General features: G+C 51.4%; 1 protein-coding gene and 1 long non-coding RNA gene across 3 annotated transcripts in view; one reads left to right on the forward strand and one right to left on the reverse strand.

Moving 5' to 3' along the window:
• Positions 1-2,595: 2,595 nt before the first annotated feature.
• On the forward strand, positions 2,596-19,412 carry LOC142818180 (flavin-containing monooxygenase 3-like). 2 transcript variants are annotated; one of them, XM_075937042.2, is made up of 9 exons: positions 2,596-3,032; positions 3,383-3,520; positions 10,009-10,197; positions 12,003-12,165; positions 13,689-13,831; positions 15,080-15,279; positions 16,138-16,496; positions 16,781-16,853; positions 17,740-19,412. In XM_075937042.2, the coding sequence occupies exons 2-9, from the start codon at positions 3,389-3,391 to the stop codon at positions 18,077-18,079; spliced, it is 1,599 nt and encodes a 532-aa protein (XP_075793157.2). In that variant the 5' UTR covers positions 2,596-3,032; positions 3,383-3,388; the 3' UTR covers positions 18,080-19,412. The 2 variants fall into 2 exon arrangements, with proteins under 2 accessions (XP_075793157.2, XP_075793158.2); XM_075937043.2 differs by lacking the exon at positions 2,596-3,032 and having other exon boundaries at positions 3,269-3,520.
• Positions 5,572-20,807, reverse strand: part of LOC112546758 (uncharacterized) — a 53,552-nt gene continuing 38,316 nt past the window's right edge. The window contains exon 3 of the long non-coding RNA XR_016350294.1: positions 5,572-5,905. This is a non-coding gene — a long non-coding RNA (uncharacterized LOC112546758). The remainder of the gene's footprint in view (positions 5,906-20,807) is intronic.

Consider the following 20,807-nt stretch of genomic DNA (forward strand, 5'->3'; position numbering starts at 1 on the left):
GGGGGAGCCCCTTTGCCCCCCCTTCCCACTAGACACCCATGCCCTAGAAGAGGCTTGGCATGCTCCCCCACCCCCAGGCCAATCAGAGCCTGGGGGCGGGCAAACACAGGAAACCTCCTCCCACCCTGCAAGGAGCACGTGATACTTTGAAGTGCCGCGGGCTCCTTGCAGGGCCGGGGCAGGGCAAAGGAAGCATCACCCAGCTCCCCCGCCCACAGGCCCGGATTGGCCTGGGGTGGGGGAGAAGCATGTGAAGCCTCCTCCACTCTCCCCCCCGCCCTGCAAGTAGCCCGGCGGGGACAGAGCAGAGAAGGGCTTTGGGCGCTCCCCTACCCCCAGGCCCTAATTGGCCTGGCGGCAGAGGAACAGCAGGGCCTCCAGGGGCCGGATCCAGCTGGACTAGATGGTAAACTCTTGGGCTGTCGCTCACTTTGGGTTTGTACAGCACCTAGCACACATGGGGCCCAGTCTGGGTTGGGTCCTCTACTAATAGCACAGCAGGGTCGTGTTGTTCCAGATGGCCGGCGAAGCTAGTTCCAAAGGCCGGATGACCCGGGTCCGCAGAGCCCCCCAGAAAGCAGGGTCCGGAGCTGCCGCTCCTCTTTGCCAGACCTAGTAGTGTAGAAGAAATGAGACAGCTGACTCAGGCTGACCATAGTGATGAAACAACCGGCTGCAAGGTCTCCTTTCTGAACTTCAGCCTGAATCAGCCAACGGACGCGGGGGATTAAAGCTTTTCAGGTCAAGAGTCAGCCTGCAAATAAGCTGAGTTGTTTGCTTAGCCGATGGCATTTGCAGGACTCTATGGAACGGGGCCAAACCAACGTGGTGCCCGTTCGGACGGCCCCAAGCTTCTCCTGGGGCCGGCCGGCCACTGCAGCGCCTTAGTCCCTTTGGCTGCGAGGTTTGAGTCGACTTCCTTCCGTGTGCCATGTGGGATTTTCACCGTGGGCCGGAAAGTGGGGCTGGCAGGGCCCGCCCGAGCCGTGTCCTCGCATGCACAGAGGCTGCCGGCCAAGATCTTGTGTCCGGAATCCAAAAGCAATGTGTCCCTTTAATTGTAACCCCGCGACCACACCCCTTTGGAAACGGCCCATTTCGTCCGAGGCGCAGCAGGGCGGGGGTTGTATCATGGCATTTCAAACTGCTGGGTTACACAACATTCTGCTCTCTGCCACTGCCTGGCGGTATGACCTTGGGTAAATCACTTTGCTTCACTGTGCCTCAGTTTCCCCCCACTCTTTTTTTCTCAGGCTGTAAGTTTTGTGGGATAAGGACTGCCTGTGAGGAAGTGGGGGGGTTGGGGGGCTCAAAGGGGGGGGTGTTACATACAAGGGGGCACTCAGTGCCCAGCAGTTACTGGTTTAATATGACAAAGGCGGGGAGTTTGTTGTTTCAGAGAACAGCCCAGAGTTGGAGCCATGGTGTCTGGTACCCTGATGAGCCCAACCCTCCTTGGAGGACACAGCTAGTTCTGGCCAGATGACAGACAAGGGGCTGCAGAGAGGGACCCGGGCAACCAAGGGAGAACATTGGACAGAGGAGAAGAGGGGCCCCAGCGACTCTCTTACCTGAGGAGACAATGGACAAGGAGGGGCTGTTGCTGGGGGTGTTGGAGGCTCTGCTGGGGCCTGAGGGCAGAGCAGGCAGAGCGGCTAGCTCAGGGGAGACTAATGTGTGGGCTGAGGGCCCAGGAGACCCGTTGCTGTTCAGAGCTCAATACACCCTTCTGTTTGGTGCTGGCTGACAGCCGCTCTGGTCTAGAGAACGGGGGGCGCTGTTCCTCCTGGGAGTGGAGGCCCCAGGGGTCCAGAGGGAGGGGACCCCCCAAAGGGGCTCATGGCAGAGGCAGGCGGCTGGAGGCCCTGAGAGGCACCACCCGGAGGCGGAGGGCCGGACCCCCCAGATGAGAGTGGGCCCCCCGAGAGAGGGTCGCCGCACTGGAGTGGACTCCCTGAGAGAGGCTGTCTCACGGCCGCTGGAGGGGGGGCTCCCCGAGAAGGGGCTGCCACACTGGGGGGGGGAGGTTCGCCCAGGAGCCGAGGGCCAAGTGTGGGCACGACCGGTGAGCCGTGACGCTGCCTAACGGCGGCCATGTCGGTGCCGTGTGCCGCTGGCGGTGCATGTCAGGGAGACTTAGCTGCGGGCCGTGGTGAAAGCTGCAGTCTGTGGCCACGAGTGTCGGTGGCAGGGGGCGGCGAGGGGGCTCTGGGCCTCGTTTGCGGCGGGTGAAAAGGCTTTTGTGCGGCGTGCAAACCGGACCTAGAATCGCCGCCCGCTTGTGTCCCCACCGCCCCCTCTCGCCGCTCCTCGTGTCGGACCGAGCCCTGCCTGAGCGGCTCCCCGAACTCCTCCTCCGGACCCCGACAGCGAGCGCGCTGCTGTGTACCGATGCGTGGCAAGAGCTGAGGAGGCCCCACCCTTCTGGGAAGGCCTGGCAGCTTCTGGGACGGGACGGGGGACCAGCCAGCCTGCCGGCAGGTACAAAACCACCTCAAGGCCAGTGCTGGGGTGAATGGGGGGTAGGTCCCCAGAGCTGTCTGGGAAGGACCAGATAGCTCCATCCTTGTTCCTCCGCGCTCCCTGGCCTTCTCCTCCCGGCCGTAGCCTGTGGCCAGGATCTGTGGCTTCTTGGTGGCGCTGGAAAGGGGCAGCCGAGCCAAGTGGGGAATGGCTCAGTCATGCAAGCTCTGCGCAGGAACCCGTTTTGGTCACGACTGGCCAATGACCCTCGGTGCTTGTCCCACACAACGTATTCCCGGTAGCGGCAAATCTCCCAGCTCCTCCACACCTTCCACTCCACCACGCCGAGGAGCAAACCCGCCAGCGCCACTCGTACAGACGCCGCGCAACCCGCCTGCCAGGGGACGGCATGGCAACGGGGATTCCTCTTTAAGGGAGACTCCTCCCACCTTTCAGCTGCTGGCCTCAAAATAAAATACGTGCACGGCAAAGCATTTTGCTTCTTCCCCGCCTGCCTGAAGCCCACGCGCCAGCCTCCAGGACCGGGCGGGAGAAGAGACGGAGCAAAGGTAACGGGGCAAGCGGGCTGGCGCTTAGGGGAGGCTGAGGAGAGAGAACTGGCGACATGCTTGTGAAACCGAAGCGTGGAGGCGACAGCCAACAGTGCTGAGGTTCACAGTCCGGCAGGTCTTGGGCAATCCAGCCGCTCGCCTCCCTCCCTTCTTGCCGCTGGCTGTTTCGCAGCCCCGAGTGGGAACAGGCTACGCCGGAGGGAGAGCAGGCCTGGGGCGTGAGGTTTCACATCATAATTTGGCCTCATCCTCTCTCGCGAGGTTCTCAGCCGGCCTGCGGAAAAGCCGAGGTCGCTGCTCACCGGCGGCTCCGTGCCCTGAAGAGCTCTGGTCCTTTTTTGCCGTAGGCGGCCATGGTGCACAAAGTGGCGATCATCGGGGCCGGCGTGAGCGGCCTGGCCTCCATCAAGGGCTGCCTGGACGAAGGGCTGGAGCCCACCTGCTTCGAGAGGAGCGACGACATCGGGGGGCTCTGGAAATTCACGGTAAGCGGGCAGCGCGTTGGCCGAGGAGGAAACAGTCTGGCCGCACACGCCCGGCCTGGCGCCTTCCTTTCCCCAGCGCCGATAGACGGGTGAGCTCGTCAGGACATGCGCCTGATGATTGTTTAGCGCAGATCACGGCAAATCAGGCCGTAGGTGCCTGTACCAATTCCTCCGTGCTCATCCCAAGGGGCCGCGGTGTTAGAACGGGGGCTTTGTGGCGCAATGGACGGGCATGTTGGACTTCTGAGAACTGTTCCCGGGGGTGGGTAGGAGAAGTCATTCAAAGGTTGCGGGTTCAAATCCCTCCAGCGTGACTTGATGGCCTCTTGAGTCCTAGTGTTCTATGATTCTATTAAGCACTGGAATAAATTGCCTGGGGAGGTTGTGGAATCTCCATCGCTGGAGATATGTAAGAGCAGGCTGCTAGACGCCTATCAGGGATGGTCTAGACGGTGCTCGGTCCGGCCATGAGTGCAGGGGACTGGACTTGATGCCCTCTCGAGGTCCCTTCCAGTCCTAGGAGTCTGTAATTCTATTAAACAGCCAGAAATAGACACACACACCCCTCCCCTCTGGGGGCTTGTGTTGACATTTCACCGCTTGAGCTAATAGGCCGTCCTAAGAAGAAAGCAAACGCTCGGTCCGGTCTGGGGCTCTTAACAGCGAGGCTGAGTGCTCGTTCTGGGACCTGCCGTGTTGCAGCCCCGCGGACTCCGCTCGGACGCGTCTCCTTGGGCAGGGAAGGGGCCGCCACGCCCGGTCCTTCTGGGGCTTTGTGCTCAGTCCGGCCGGCGTGCAGGGAACGAGTTTGGGTTTGCTTCCCCCTAGCCCCGAAAGCTCCGCTCCTTGCGGGGTTCCTCCACCCCGAAGGGAAAGAACTTTTCAGTAGCCCCCCACGTCCCCTCCTGCGTGTGCGTTGAGCAGGCTTGGGGAGGAGGTGGTCGCCGACAGCATCGCTCGTGAGCCGTGACAGGGGCTTGTTTGTGGGACGCTGGGCCTTAGCCCCAACGGCCTGGCCAAACGCCAAACTGGCAGGTCTGCTCTGCCCAAGGGAGAGTCGTTCCCTCCCTGTCCAGTGTGCTCACAAACAACTGCCAGGGGACCTTTGATCATTAACCCCCTCCTAGGGCCCTGCACATCCGGCACCCAGAGCTTCCCAATGGTCTTATAAGATGACATTTGGTCTCTAAAACAGACAAAAGGACGTTTTTCTTCACTCCGCGCACAGTCAACCTGTGGAACTCCTCGCCAGAGGATGTGGTGAAGGCCAAGACTTAAACAGGGTTCAAAAAAGAGCTAGATAGATGCATGGAGGTTAGGTCCATCAGTGGCTATTAGCCAGGATGGGCAGGGATGGTGTTCCTAGCCTTCATTTGTCTGGAAATGGGAGATAGAGGAGGGATCACGTGAGGATTACCTGTTATGTTCTCTCCCTCTGGCGCACCTGGCATTGGCCACTGTCGGCAGACTGGACCCTGGGCTAGAGGGACCTTTGATCTGACCCAGACTGGCCATTTTTATGTTCTCCAGCCAGTGTCTGTCTGATCCAAACTGGTGCTGGACAGGCAAAGGCTGTGTGGCCACCTACTCTGGCTGCTCCATGTGCTGGGGCAGCCAGGACCCACCTGGGGGCAGACTGGAGGAAATGGTGCCATGTTGGTATCTCCCAGCCTCTCTTCCATGGCTCCAGCCCCCCAGCCCTTTCCTCCTGCCTGTGTCTCATGTTTCACTTGGAGAGGGTTGTCAGGCGTGACCCGCCAGTTGAAGAGGGACCGTGGAGGCTCCAGGCAGCACCATGGAGGGGGCCGTGAGAAGTCCGGCCAGTGGCACAGTGGGGCTAAGGCAGGCTCCACCAGGAGTCTGAGGCAGCCGGAGTGGAGAGAGCTGAAGAGGGAAATCAACCTTTCCCCATCCTGGGCTCAGGGAACGCTGTTCCCACACCCCTGCCAGATGCCACGCGTGGCCTGCAGGCCTGGCCTCCTGCTCCTCCAGCCCTGCCTCTCGTTGCTTCCACGAGCCCTGCGGCGTGGCAGCACAGAGCTGAAGGGGAGGTTGCTTGGGCAGGAGCAGAGATCAGAGCCGGTCCCAAAAGTGGGAGGAAGAGGCCAGGGGAGGGAATGTTCCCCATCTTACACCATATCTGGGGTGGCAGACAGCGCCCCCTGGATTTCCGTGGCCCCTTGATTTCTGTGGGAAGAAGTATTTTAAACCTGCAGGGAAGACATTAGATAGCTGTCCCTTTCTCCACCCCTGCTGGCTGAATAGAGCTGTCCCGGTGTCCTGGCTGCCCCCTGTGGTCATTCTGCAGTATAACAGTCCCTCCTACCAGACCCCTCCCTTTCCATTTTATGAGAAACAATCGAATTCCAGGCACATCCCCTTGTCCTGGCACAACCAAACCCCTGTCCTTGCTTTAAGTTATGATTAAAGGAAACTGCCTACCCAGTTTGGTGTCCCTTGCTCTTAGCGTCTAGGGGGAGTTCTTGAACAAACAGACTCTCAGACACACGTTTCTAAAATAATATAAGATCCTCATTGAAGACCAGGAATTCAAGTTCTAACTTTTGTATGCAAGTACTTCTAAAACCCGTCAGTACTTAGTTGTGTGCCTCCACGGGAGGTAATTCATCTGGACTCTTTTCCATTTGACTGTTTCTCGTCAGTGCTCGCCTGTACTGTATCAACTTCTATCCCTTCCTCTTCAATAAGATCTAGAGAATCCCTTTTAATAAATCCTCTTGTAAGAGATGTGTCAGTCTAAACCACAAGCACCTCCGCACTTGTTGGCTTTCCCCCCAGCCCTTTGTTTAAAATCTCCTCTACGATCCTTTTAATTTTACATGTCGCAATTCGGTTCCTTGAACAGCCACCTACTTTCCTGAAAGGTTCGCCAGTTCCTAAGATGCCTAAATCCTTCCTTCCAACATGAGCTTCTCATCCTCGCATTGAGCCCTGCTGTTCTGCCTAACTGGCCCGGAGCATGGAACGGGAAGCATTTCAGAGCTCCTGGATTACGATTGCCTATATTGGCCCACCAGGACCTCTCTCCTCCCTTTCCCTATGTCTCTGGCTCCTCTCCCCGCACTGCACAGAAGTCTGCCCAGACATCTCGAGATGCCCCATGGAGTTCTCCCGGCCATCGCTTGTCCCAGCTTGCTGAAAGTGACCTTGTGTTTAAACAACGGGGCTGTGGTTTCTCTGCCTCTCACCAAATGGCCGTACAAAAAGTCTTGAATGTGTTTGCACCTGAGACAAAACAGCAGGGAGAAGGGAGTTCCTGTATTTCTTCAATCGGTTAGACTGAGTGTGGTGGCTAAAAGCAGAACAAATCCTGGATGTTTCTAAAGTTTCCTCTCTCACCTGGTAACGATACTTGTGTTTGCAGACGAAATCCTGCCCTTGACAAAGGTTCACATGGCCCTCTCTTGCCCATTGTTGCCTCTTAATTGGGAGCTGCGTTTTGTTCTGTTTCCATTGCATAACCCTTCTTACCTCATATTCCCATTTGCAGAGCACGAGTACAAATGCACCCATATCAGGTAACTTTACATAATCCGCATGAATTGGCAACCAGCTACTTTAACCCATAGGTCACTGGCAACTTCCCAACTATCGATCAAATTAATGTGACCTCCGAAATGTCAAGGGAAGAGCTATCTACTGAACCTCATCTTGCCAATGCCAGATTCTTTCCACTCATTTTATTTCTCAATGCCTTGCGCAAATTTTCAATGTCCCAGGAGATTGCTGCTTGCCCTGCAGTATGTTTCAGTATGATCTTCAGCTATTCGCTGTCTCTGGGTATGCCTACACCATGAAAAATAAACCCACTGCAGCGAATTTCACAGCTTCAACTACAGTACTAGAAGTAGCCACATCGATGTTCTGGCTTGGGCTGGAGCTCTGTCTTTGGAACCCATCCCTCCCCTGGTGAACGGAAGAGACAAAACTGGAACTCAAGCTGTGTTGAAGGCTGTTTATTTTTTGTAACATGTAGCTGTTTTCTTTAATCGTTGCCTTCCCAGTGAAGACAGTCAGCAAATCCACATGTGCCTCTTCCCCCCGGGAGCTTCGTCCACAATAAAATAGGTCGGTCAGGGTGTTTTGTCCAGCTCTTTTTTCTAAGTGCCATACTATTGCTCCAAGCTAGTTCCCCTTGCACCATCCCAACTAAGTCCAGCCACATCCTGGTCCCACTATCGGATTTTTGGCACTGATTTCAATAGGATCCCATTCACCCTTTGCATTTCACTAGCAGACAGCCAGATAACGACACGGTTCTCTGCATTTTCCACATGCAGAAATTTCATATTCTTACTTAAAGGGAGGGCGATTAAGGCATTGAGCTCACATCCTGCCTCGGATCACAACCAAGACTCGTATGTGGTTGTGTCATGTGAGCTCCCAGCAAGGGCAAATCTGCACACTGCTGTTGTTTGGGGTAGCACCGGGGATACTCTAGGTGCCTTGCAGACCTTTTAAGACAGGATGAGAGGCAGGATGGGAGGTTGGAGAGGGGAACGATATGGCAAGACCTGTATGTGCATTGGTCAGACTTATCAGTAGTAGCACAGTAGGGTCTTTAAATAGGGACAGGGAGGGGCCTTCAGAGGAGCGCAGAGAGATTGAGCGAGGCATGGGGGGGATGCAAAGAAGGAGGGGGATTGTGCAAAACTCTGACATACAGGTAGACACGGAGGTGGACCCTGGTGGAGCAGTGGAAGGGAGCGCTGAGCATTGGTTTTTTGTTTCGTTTTTGCTTTTTTTGTTAGCAGCTCTCTGCAGCAAAGAAACCACAGCTCTCCTGGGGTGCATCTACCCAACAGGGCTTAACTTGAAATAAGTGTTGCAAATTGAGCTACGTTAATTGCGTAGCGTATTTCGAAACAGGGAGTGTCTACACAGCACTTATTTCGAAACAGAACACTTTTCCTCTGACTTCCCTTACTCCTCGTGCAATGAGGGTTACAGGAGTTGGAGTAAGAAGTCCTCCAGCTTGACAGTATTTTGACACTATTTCAAAATAACTGCCTGCTGCGTAGACACGGGCTAAGTTATTTTGGAATAGAGCTAATTATTTCGATATAGTGTTGCAGTGTAGACATACCCCTGAAGTCCTGGATGGTGGTTTCGGCAGGGAAATGGAGGCGGCGTTGAGTATGCTGATCTGTTTAGCACCTTTCATCGGAGGATCTCAGGGTGATCGTAATTAATGTCGCATTATCTCCCTTTTAGACATGGCCAAATGGCATCATGGCCTTATCTCACTCAGCAACAAGTGACTTTCCCAAAGTCCCACAGCAGATCTGTGGCAGAGCTGAGGAATTTATTTCAAATCCTGGTTCTTGGCCACCTCCTCTAACCTCTAGTACGGCCTTCCCCAAAATGTGCTCCTTGGAACCCTGGGGCTCCGCGCGATGGGTCCGGGGCACCCCAAAAATATTAATGGCAGTTGTATGCCCCTGTTACTTTGTTACTCATTTTCTGAAACTTTTCTCGGAGGGAAAACAAAAGTTTATAAGGAATATGCGAGAATTAAAAATAGAATCCCAAAACTTTGTCTAGTTTGGGTACCTAGTGAATTAAAAATCACAATATTTTAAGGGTGCCGCCAAAATTTCAGGACCGCGTAAGCCAAAAAAGTTCGGGAAACTCTGCTGAAGACCACACTTGCTCCTAATTTTAATTTTAAAGAGGATTGATTAGAAGTTTCTTCCCGGCTCTAGTAGGCACTAGGAAAGGATAACAGTTGGAGAAGGCAGCGGTTCTTTTGTACAGCTATCGTGTTGAATGAAATCCCCGTTCTTGGCTGGATTTATTTTTGTCCCAAACGTTTGTCCCTCTTTAGCTGGATTTAACTGGCGAGTTCTGTCCTCAGTAGCCACGTGGTAAAAAACCCGGGCCCTGATTCTGGAGAGCTCTGAAACGCACACTTAACTGTAATCCCATTGAAGTTGGGACTTAAGCAGCTGCTTCAATTTGAAGCACCTACTCAAGTCCATCCCTCTTCAGCCAAATGTGCTAAAGGGTGGAATGGGGGCTAAGGAACCTGATCCTCTTCCCATCGAAGTCCATGGGAGTGTAGACCTGGGCTTCGGCAGAGGCAGGAATGGAACCTTCTTCTTGCCGCGTATTTCTCTGCTACTGTGGGATGGTCGCTGTCTCTGCTGGCGCGCTGGTGTTCCAACCACGGAGCGCTCCGCTATGTGTCCATAGCTGGCGCTGAAAAGCCCTATCAGACTGGCCCCGACTGAGAGAAGACCGGATGCCCACTGAGCACGGGCTACAAGGGCATCTCCATGTAGTTCAGCATCAACTCCCGCGTCTCGCTTTCTACCCACGTGAATCCTGAACGGAGCCTCCCAGGTGAGTGGATTAGGGCTACTCCTTTAGCGAGGGAACCTCCACCATGCCACAGCCGGTCTGGCGGCCCCCTTCTGGGCGGAGGTCGGTGCTGGTTGGTGAATTGACATTGTTGCTCTCTGCAGGAACACGCAGAAGAAGGCAGAGCCAGCATTTACCGCTCCGTGTTCACCAACTCCTGCAAAGAAATGATGTGTTTCCCAGACTTCCCGTTCCCTGACGGCTTTCCAAATTACATGCACAATTCGAAGGTCCAAGAGTACATCAGGATGTTTGCCAAGCACTTCGATCTTTTAAAATACATAAAGTTCAAGGTAAGACTTAGAGCTGCAAAGGTGAGGGGCGGAGCTCTACCTACTTCCTGTCATCTACTTCCTGTTTCCTAGTGGAGTAACTCACTCTCAGCCCCTTATTCCTTTGACAGCGAAGGTTGTTGAAGGGAGTTCTATCCCCGCTAGCCTCATCTTAAAAAAAAGAGCAAAAAAAGCAAACATGATTTTGGGCTGCATTAACAGGTATGTTGTGAGCAAGACATGAGAAGTCATTCTTCCGCTCTACTCTGCACTGGTTAGGCCTTAGTTGGAGTATTGTGTCCAGTTCCGGGCACCACATTTCAAGAAAGATGTGGAGAAATTGGAGAGGGTCCAGAGAAGAGCAACAAGAATGATTAAAGGTCTAGAGAACACGAGCTGTGAGGGAAGGCTGAAAGAATTGGGTTTGTTTAGTTTAGAAAAGAGAAGATCGAGGGGGGACATAATAGCAGTTTTCAGGTAGCTAAAAGGGTGTCATAAGGAGGAGGGAGAAAATTTGTTCATCTTGGCCTCTGAGGATAGAACAGGAAGCAATGGGCTTAAACTGCAGCAAGGGAGGTTTAGGTTGGACATTAGGAAAAAGTTCCTAACTGTCAGGGTGGTCAAACACTGGAATAAATTGCCCAGGGAGGTTGTGGAATCCCCATCTCTGGAGATATTTAAGAGCAGGTTAGATAAATGTCTATCAGGGATGGTCTAGACAGTATTTGTTCCTGCCATGGGGGCAGGGGACTGGACTCGATGACTCTCGAGGTCCCTTCCAGTCCTAGTATTCTATAATTAAATGGGCTCAATCAGACTGTAACTGACTCATTCCGAGAAACCAACAAATGTCGCCATCAATCTGTGGGTAATTCACAACGGCAAGTAGGTCACATCGCACAGCTCAAAGCAACCCCCCGGAGTCTGTCTTCTATTCACACCATGTTTTGGTCTTGTCCTACTTGACAGGAGATGCACCGGGATTTAAATATGAGTTAAGCCTTCCTCCTGGTTCTAAAATAAGCGTTTCAATCATCCAATCAGAACAGTCCCATGTGGCTCATGTGACATCATACAACAAGAACTGGGAATTAGGAACCAGCAAAGAAGTGGTCAGGTGTAACCCATCCACGGGCTGAAATCTGCCAGGAGCGTTAATTGAAGGAATCGCCTAGCTCAAAGGGGATGATTTTTATTTATCTTTCCTACAATAGCACCTGGCATGACCCATGAGCCCACTGTGCAAGGCCCTGTAGAAACACAGAACAGAGAGACAGTCCCTGCCTGCCCCAAGGCGCCTTCCATCGAAGAACGGTACCTCCCTGAAAACACATCTCTGGAACCGGCTTCCATTGTGGCAAGGCATTGCAAAGAAGAATCAAAATAATTCGGCACGTTGTGATTGGGCATCAAAGCCAGCTCGCTAGCTCTGATGCCTGTACCCCAGCATGAAATCGTGGCCCCAGTAAAGTCAAGGGCCAAATTCCTGTGGACTTCAGTGGAGCCAAAATTTCACCCCGTTCTCTACTGTGAATTCTGAGGGACCCATAGGGCCGTCCCTACCAATATGCAGACTACGCCGTTGCCTAGGGCACCATGAAACGTCGGGTACCAAATTGCCCCACATTTTCTGGTGCCCCAGGCATCTGCATGGCATCCCCCAGCCAACCCCTTCCCAGCTTCTACTCCTGTGTCCCCACATCCCAGGGTTCGTGCTGTGAATTGGTGGGGTTGGACCCGAAGACGGAGGACACTTCCAAAGCTCTTAGCCTGCAGAACTGTGTGCCGAGGAAAGCAAACAGACTCGCGTGCTTGTTTCTTTTCAGACGATGGTCATCAGCATTCAAAAACGCCCCGATTTCTCTGTCACCGGCCAGTGGGAGGTTCTTACCAAACGGGATGGGAAGGAGGAGTCAGCTGTCTTTGATGCGGTTATGGTTTGCTCGGGGCATCATGTATATCCACATTTCCCAGTGGATAGCTTCCCAGGTGAGGGGTGTGTGTGTGTGTGTGTGTGTGTGTGTGTGTGTGTGTGTGTGTGTGTAGCGCATTTTCATCAGCACACTGGGGCAGTTTTTAAATGGGAAAAACCAGAAACTACAAAAAAAAATCAATTTTTGAAAACGTCATCCCAATGTGACACGTTGTACTAAAAATGATTTTTTTGTAAATGAAATCATTTCAGTTTCTCGTCTTTCACAGGCACTTCAAATCAAGAGTGCAGAAAATGGTGGGACAGGCTTTTAACGTGTCACACACACACATGCTGTATGCAGCATTGTTGTCCCAAGATATATGAGAGGCAGTATCTGCACCGTATCCCCACCCTAATGGTGGGCTGGGGGCGTATCTTTTATTGGACCGATTTCTGGTGTAAAAGACACGCTTCCAAGCCACCCGGACTTGACACCTCTGTGTGGCCCAAAAGCTTGTCTCTCTCACCAGCAGAAGTTGTTCCTATAAAAGATATCACCTCCCCCACCTTGTCTACCACAAAAATAAGCGTTCTTTCAACTTGTTCTAATTCTAGCTTTACAAACTTGCCAAACTTTCTTCACTGTTTAGTTCAGAACAATACGCAGTAATAAATATCACGGCCGCATAACCATCAAATACAATGTTAGCAACGATATAAACACTAGCTTTTTGTTAAGAGAAACGTTATGCAATGGTGTAGTCATTCAATTTTACTATTTGATCCTGTGCCGTGGTAATAGCCCGCCAATCTCCTCACAACAACGAGGAGAGGTTGTTTCTGGGGATTTTGCTCTGCCCTTTGTTTGTGTTAACAATCCCAATTCTCTCAAATGACGGAGGCCAATTTTCAAATGCCTTTTTTTTTTTGTTTGTTTATGCGAGCAAGTGTTCTCTCGCCTTGAGGTTGGGAGTCTTAGCAAAAAGGTCAGCAAAATATTCAAGGCGAGTTTCTGCTCTCAGTGACCTGAGAGGGCTTGTGTTATCTGCAGTTTCATTAAAGTACTGTGGATTCATAACGTGGCTCCCAAATACCAAGGCAGAACCATTAGGCCTGGTGCAAAGGATGCTATTTTGCATCTACGTCCAAACATCTCCAAATTCTTTACTGGTGTCCGTGAATTTGGCCTCTGCACGCACAATTTGACAGCTGGAAGACTGAATCCCAGAGAAGTCACGAGTCGGGTTTTCATAGCTGCGGGTCGCCCACCATGCCTTCTGCAGGTGCCTCGGGACTTCAAAAAACTAGAAAAACTAGACAAAGCAGAAGAGCTGGGCGCACAACCCCGCACTATCTCCTGCTTCCGCGCCTTCAGCGTTTCCTGAGGTAAAAAGAACCCCCTGGAATGATCAGATTCTAGGAGCAGCTTGAACAATTTTCCTTGCGTTGTGAAATGGGCAAATCTGCTGCAGAAAGCAGAGGGAATAAATGCCGAACTCCACAAACGTATCACAAAGGAGACGTGCCACCAGGGCGCAAAACCTCCCCTCTTGAATCGCCAGATGAACTCATTTTACTTTCCACTTTTTTCTCTCAGGGCTAAGCAAGTTTAAAGGTAGCTACTTCCACAGCCGGGGCTACAAGGAGCCGGAACAATTCAAGGGGAAGAGAGTGCTTGTGATTGGCTTGGGCAACTCCGGCTCGGACATCGCGGTGGAGCTGAGTCACATAGCCTCACAGGTACACCTGGAACGGTTACGTGGAGGAGAAATATGGTAGAAAGGGATCTAGGGGTCACCGTGCACCACAGTCTAAACACGAGACAAAGGTGTGACGCTGTTGCAAAAAAAGCAAACATCGTTCTGAGCTGCATTAACAGGAGTGTTGTGAGCAAGACATGAGAAGTCTTTCTTCCACTGTACCCTGCACTGATTAGGCCTCAGTTGGAGTCTTGTGTCCAATTCTGGGCACCACATTTCAGGAAAGATGTGGAGAAATGGGAGAAGGTCCAGAGAAGAGCTACAAAACTGATTAAAAATCTAGAAAACATGAGCTATAAGGGAAGACTGAAAGAACTGGGCTTGTGTAGTTTGCAAAAGAGAAGACTGAGAGGAGACATAGCAGTTTTCATGTACCTAAAAAGGTGTTACAAGGAGGTGGGAGAAAAATTGTTCTCTTTGACCTCTGATGATAGGACAAGAAGCAATGGGCCTCAACTGCAGCAAGGGAGGTTGAGGTTGGACATTAGGAAAAACTTCCTGTCAGGGTGGTGAAACCCTGGAATAAATTGCCCAGGGAGGTTGTGGAATCTCCATCTCTGGAGATATTTAAGAGCAGTTTAGACAAACATTTGTCAGGGTTGGTCTAGATCAGTGTTTCTCAACCTTTTTTTGCTCATGGCCCCCTTCTGAGCCTCGTTTACCTCTGTGGCCCCCCTCATAGCCGCTGTTAGTTGGAAAAAACGGTAAATAATGTATCTAATGTTCTGTTTTTTCCCATGTGGCCCCCTAGAGGGTGTGGCCTCTGGCCTCAGTCTTATCTTTCGCAAATGAGACAAGCCCAGTTCTTTCGGCCCATGGTTGAGAACCGCTGGTCTAGATGGTGGTTGGTCCTGAGGTGAGGGCAGGGGACTGGACTCGATGACCTCTCAAGGTCCCTTCCGGTTCTAGCGTTCTACGATTCTACGGTACACTGCACAGAGCAAAGCCAAGAGCAGGCCAAGCATGTAGCATTGTCGGTGTCACGCTCCCCCCGCTAACGTATGCTACTTTGCGACGTGTCTTCCTGCCACTACTGGGGTGGAGCTGGAGGAACGCAAAGTGGGCCTGTTTCACCACGGCTTTCCGCGAGTGCAGTGAAGTCGCTGAGGTGACGCTGGTGTAAAACCGTAGCGATGAATCAGGCCTGCTATTTAGAAAGGCCTCTACCCTCAGCTGCCTCTCTAGAGTGGTAATGGCCGCTCCCTGCTTTGCCCATTTTGTGGGGTAGGTTTACCTCAGCTCCAGAAGCGGCTCCTGGGTGATGAGTCGCGTTTGGGACGACGGCTACCCCTGGGACATGCTGGTTGTGACGCGCTTTGAAACCTTCCTCCGGGACGTCCTTCCCAGCTCCCTCAGCGACTGGCTGTACGTGCGGCGGATGAACAGCCGGTTTAAACACGAGAACTACGGCCTGGTGCCTCTGGACAGGTAATTTCCTGCCACTCGCCCGGCAGACACTTTGAGGAGGAAGCCAGTGCCCTGCGCACCTTTGAAAAGGCATCGATATACTTTCTTCTCCTCAGGTAGCAGGTTTTAGTAGGCAGAGGGGTCCGGGAAGGGGTGTGGCCTTGGATGGAAGGGGCGGGGCCAAGGACAGCCAGCCCTCGGCACCACCCAGGGGACACCATACTGCCTCTCCCAGCCCTCAGAGCTGCCCTGAGCGCACCACATGGGCCCCAGACCAGTTGTCCCCTTCCCCTCCCCCATCAAAAGGTCCGATCGCAGGTTAGCTTAAAAATACCAAGGCAGGGTAAGGGAATGAAATCTCCGGTTCAGGATCCTTAAGAAGGAAAGGAACCCTCTGTACGTCTCACCCATCCGTGGTCAGGATTATACTATTTTGTTATGCTCTTCTGCATCGCTGTTGGAGACAGGACCCCAAACTAGCAGGGCTAAGTCTGGCCCAACAGTACCTTCCTTAAGCAGGTAGGGAAGGCAGTGTCTCTTATTGGAAAGACCGTTAGAGAGAGAGAGACCAGCTTTTGAATTTACACAGAAGAGCCCTGAGTAGCTCGAAAGCCACCAGCCGAAGTTGATGCAATAAAGGATTTTACCTCCCCTACCTTGTCTCTCTAATATCCTGGGACCGACACGTCCACCTCTTGGCCTAAAAGAAACGAACAAAACCCATCGCTCCCGTTAGTAGCTAGTTCAAGGGTTAACGTCCCTCAGAGATGCCCCATGGGTAGGTAGGGACGTCAGCCCCCCAACGAAGTCCATTTTGAACGGACTGGAGACAGGCAGCACTTTATACCCCAGGCCTCATGTGTTTTTCTGTCGTCACAGAACCAGCCGTAAGGAGCCGGTCTTCAACGACGACCTCCCAAGCCGCATCACCTGTGGAACGGTGGTGGTGAAACCCAACGTGAAGGAATTCACGGAAACCTCCGCTATCTTTCAGGACGGGACTGTGCAGGAAAACATCGATGCTGTCATCTTTGCGACGGGCTATAGCTACTCCTACCCCTTCATGAAAGATGACTCCATCATCAAATGCAGAGACAACGAGGTCACCTTGTACAAGGGCATCCTTCCTCCTCGACTGGAGAAGCCAACCTTGGTTGTCATCGGCCTGGTCCAGTCCCTTGGTGCAATTATCCCAACGTCCGATCTCCAGTCTCGTTGGGCTGTGCGAGTGTTTAAGGGTGGGTGAAAGGAAATTTGGTACAAGGGGGAAACTCTTGGAGAAGAGCTTGCCCGTGGGAACTAGCATGGCTGTGCAACCTATAGTTCCTTGCAGATTCAAGCTAGGTCTGAAAAAAGAAGCAGGCCATAGATTTATGTACCTACCAGCCTCTTGGGATTCGCTATACCTCCTCATCCTATAAATTGCACATCAGTGGGAACACAACCTAATTGAGCGGATGGGTGAGAGGATGGAAGAGTATCTTCTTACTTAGGAATAAACTATAGATCTGTTCTTTTCTAGGGCTGTGTAAACTTCCCCCCGTGTCTGACATGATGGAAGATATTGACGAAAAAATGGGGAAAAAGCTCAAATGGTACGTGCAGGATGAAGTTCTCAGGAGCACACGAGGAAGGCTAACATCACGTCCTGTCTCTTTTGCTCTACCTCTTCACTGATCGGACACCGAATCCCCTCCACTAAGCCAGTTACACTGACCGCTTTAGGGACCCCGCTGCAGAGCAGCAGAGGATAAGAACAAAACACCTTCCCACCCTTACTACGGGCCCGCCAGCTCTCAGATGAAGCACGTCAACGGGGGGTTTTGTGAGAGAAACCTGCACTGTAATTGTCTGCATTGCACGTCTTCTGCTAACCAGTATAAGGGTTCACTCTCCCGCAGTGTCAGACTGGCCATTCACAGCTCAGTAATGGAGATCAAACACATGATAGTGCCCCTACTAAGTCTACACTGAGGGAAAAATTCAATTTAAGAGACACAACTCCAGCAATGAGACTAGTGTAGCTGGAGTCGACGTACCTTAAATCAAATTTTCTCCGGCAACCCCACCTCAGGAGGTCAATGGGACAAATTCTCCCGTCAACCTCTCTTTCTACTCCTGACACCATGGAGTACTGGAGTCCACTATGGCGCCATCAGCGTTTGATTAGTAGGTCCTTGCTAGGCCCACTAAATCGAACCCTGGAAGATCGATCTCTGGAGCGTTGATCTCCGGGTGAGTAGAAACAAGGCCTGAGAAGTAAGACGGCAGTGAGTTCAATGTGTTTGCCACAGGATTTCTGTGCAACGATAGCGTCCCACGTCATGGCAAGAGTAGCTGCTCCGTGGTGTATCTGTCCCTTCTTCCACCCTAGGGAAGTGTAGAGTTAACCATGTGTCCGTTCATCAGAGGCTTTGTTTCTGCATCTTTCTTGGTCCCTGTTCTCAACAACCTATTGTATCTTCTCCCTTCCCACTGTAGGTATGGGCAGAGCAACACCCTGCAGACCGATTATATTTCGTACATGGATGAACTCGCCTCTGCTATAGGAGTGAAGCCCAGTTTTCCATGGCTGCTCCTGACGGATCCAAGGCTGGCCCTGGCAGTATACTTTGGCCCATGCACTCCATACCAGTTTCGTCTGACGGGCCCGGGGAAGTGGGACGGAGCCAGAAAATCCATCCTGACCCAGTGGGACCGCACGCTGAAGGCCACGAGGACCCGAGTCGTGCACGGCTCTCCTGAATTCCCCCTCCTGAATTTGCTCTGTATACTTGCCCTTCCTCTTCTCCTGCTTGCTGTTGTCCTGATCTTTAACTAACCCACCATTTTAAGGTGCTCAATGAAATTAGCGAATAGAATCTTTCTGAGGGAGAAGAGCAAAGAGAATTCTACCACTTCACGCCATTTCTGACCTCTCCTGTGTGCAGATCCATAGATGGTAGGGATGTGCATGGGTAACCGGTAACCCTCACCCTTACCGAGTAATGCTTACCGGGTAATGGTTAACCAGTGCCCCACAAGTGGAGTTGGCAGCCAGCCTTGCATGGGGCTGTGAGCGGGAGCCCCGTGGGTTGCTCCAGTCGGGCTTAGTCGCTTAGCTGGTTAAATGTTAAGTTAACCTAACGTTTAACCGGTTAATTGCGTAATTGGGATTTTACCTCCCTAATAGATGGATGGATAGGTACACCACACATGTACGTAACAACTCAACGGGCCAGATCCGGAGCTGTGTAAATGGCCATAAAACTCAGTGCCCGTTTTGCTTTGGGTGTAAATTAGCATTACTCAATTTTCACTGCTCTGTTTGTATCCTAGGAATTACTGAAAGAACAGACCTGTTCTAAGGGGAATATTGAGAGAAATAAGTTGGGTTTTTTTTCCATGCTTTTTAAACCGCAAGCCCTCATAGCTTCGGTATTCAATAGTGCGATCACTAGAATTGGTCAAAAACGGCAATTATTTTTCGTGGGAAATTCTTTTTCTTTTTCAGTTGGTTTTATTGTTTTACGTTTCCCTGATGAAATGTTTTGGACTCGCGTTGAAAAACTGAAACCAAACATTTCTCAGGCTTCAAAACCATTTTCAGTTAAAAAATATGTTGAGTTTTCCATCAAAGGTTGGTTTTTCAAAACCCAGCTGTGTTTTGTGAGAACCTAGTTTGCAGACTTGAGTGGGACAGGACGTTTTGTGCTCCGCCTCTCCCCCGATTTAAAAAAAAAAAAATTCTTTAAGAAACTGATTTCAACTGAAGAGCTACTTGCGTGTGTCTTGGGTTGTATCAGTCAAGCAAGGCTGCCTTCCTGCTTTGCATCTGCTGGGTGAAAAGCACCATAGCGACCCAAAACAACGTGATTACCCAGCATCCCCTGCTTCTGACTGCACACTGTGGGCACAGCCGCCCTCTCTCACTGAGGGTTCATGCCCAGTCGTGTTTAAACCAAAGCAGTTTGTGCCTGCCCAGATGTTCTATGGTGGGAATCCATCCGCTGCATCTCTTCTCCCTTCCCTTGCAGCCTGAGCTAATGACCACAGGTCTCAATGGAAAAACACCCCACCCCGCACTGATTTCAATTGGATCAGGCCCCGTTGCACAATGCACCAAGGTTTTTTTAAAGTCAATGACAATATTCAAATAAATACATTGGACTCTCTTCACCGGCTTCCTGAGTCTCTCTCAAGTAGGAAACAAACAAATCAATTATTATTATTTATTCCGGAGGGGAGGGGGATGTATTTAGCTGGCAGCTGGAGTATTGTGTAAAGTGAGGGGTGAGGATTTTGATTGGAGTGATTTTTGCGAGGGCAAGAGGATGTTGATTTATACCAAGAGAATGGAACATCCTAAAGGCACGTTGGATGGGAAAACCTCCCAGGGTGGTGAGAGGCCACTGTGCAGTTAGGGTCTGACCTGTTGAAGCGAGGGTTGCTAACCCACCTGCCTTGTCCTGGAGGCTCCAGAAATTACAGATTAATCCTTCATTAAAGCTTAGATCAGAGGATGAAATCTCCAGGAATACGTCCTACCAAAACTGGCAACCCTAGTTGAAGTCAATGGAAAGTTTCCCATTGACTTTACTCGGCTTAGGGTTGTCTTGCAAGGTCTGCGAAATTGTTAGCAACATCAGAGTCATAGCTTCATAGCCCACTAGAACTGGAAGGGATCTTAAGAAGTCATCAAGTCTGGTCCCCTGCCCTCACGGCAGGACCAAGCGTGATAGGTCTCTGACCATCTCTGATAGGTGTTTATCCAACCTGCTCTTCAATATCTCCAGAGACGGAGATTCCACAACTTCCCTGGGCAATTTATTCCAGGTAGGATTTTTTTTCCTATTTCCAACCTAAACCTCCCTTTCTGCAAGTTAAGTCCTCAGAGGCCGAGGAGAAAAATTTGTCTCCCTCCTCCTTGTAACACCCGTTTAAATAGTTGAAAACCACTTTCATGCCCCCTCTTGGTCTTCTCTTTTCTAAAACAAAATACAGGACTATGTAGCACTTTAAAGATTAAGTCTTTAAAGTCTTTAAAGTGCTACATAGTCCTGTATTTTGTTTCAGCTACACCAGACTAACACGGCTACATTTCTATCACTATTCTCTTTTCTAGACCTTTGATTGTTTTTGTTGCTCTTCCCTGGACCGTCTCCAGTTTCTCCACAATGTCTGGGGCCTTACTCAGTACTATTAAACTATGCCTTCCAATAGCCAAGGGGAGGATGACTTTTCAGAGAGGTGATTTTTCTTTATAATCTTCAGCAACACATTAATATATTATTTTTCAAGCACATTTTAAACGAAGCTCCTGTTGATTATCGCAGTACAGTCAAAAACTGACAGCATGCACCTCTGCGTTGCAAACACCCGTTAATTGGTTTTATTACCATGTCAATGGCTCTTTCACAAGTTCTATGTTCTGCTAAAAGTTCTGGCAGGCCTTTTCCCTTGGAAATTAACCAGATCCTCTCTGGAGGAAGCAGAGCCATAGAACAGGGGTAGGAAGAGGCAGGTGGGTGGACACTAAGACCCAACAGTGCCCCAAATTTTCAGGTGCC

This window comes from Pelodiscus sinensis, chromosome 9 (assembly GCF_052426305.1).
Source record: "Pelodiscus sinensis isolate ZL-2025 chromosome 9, ASM5242630v1, whole genome shotgun sequence".
Taxonomy (NCBI): domain Eukaryota; kingdom Metazoa; phylum Chordata; order Testudines; family Trionychidae; genus Pelodiscus; species Pelodiscus sinensis.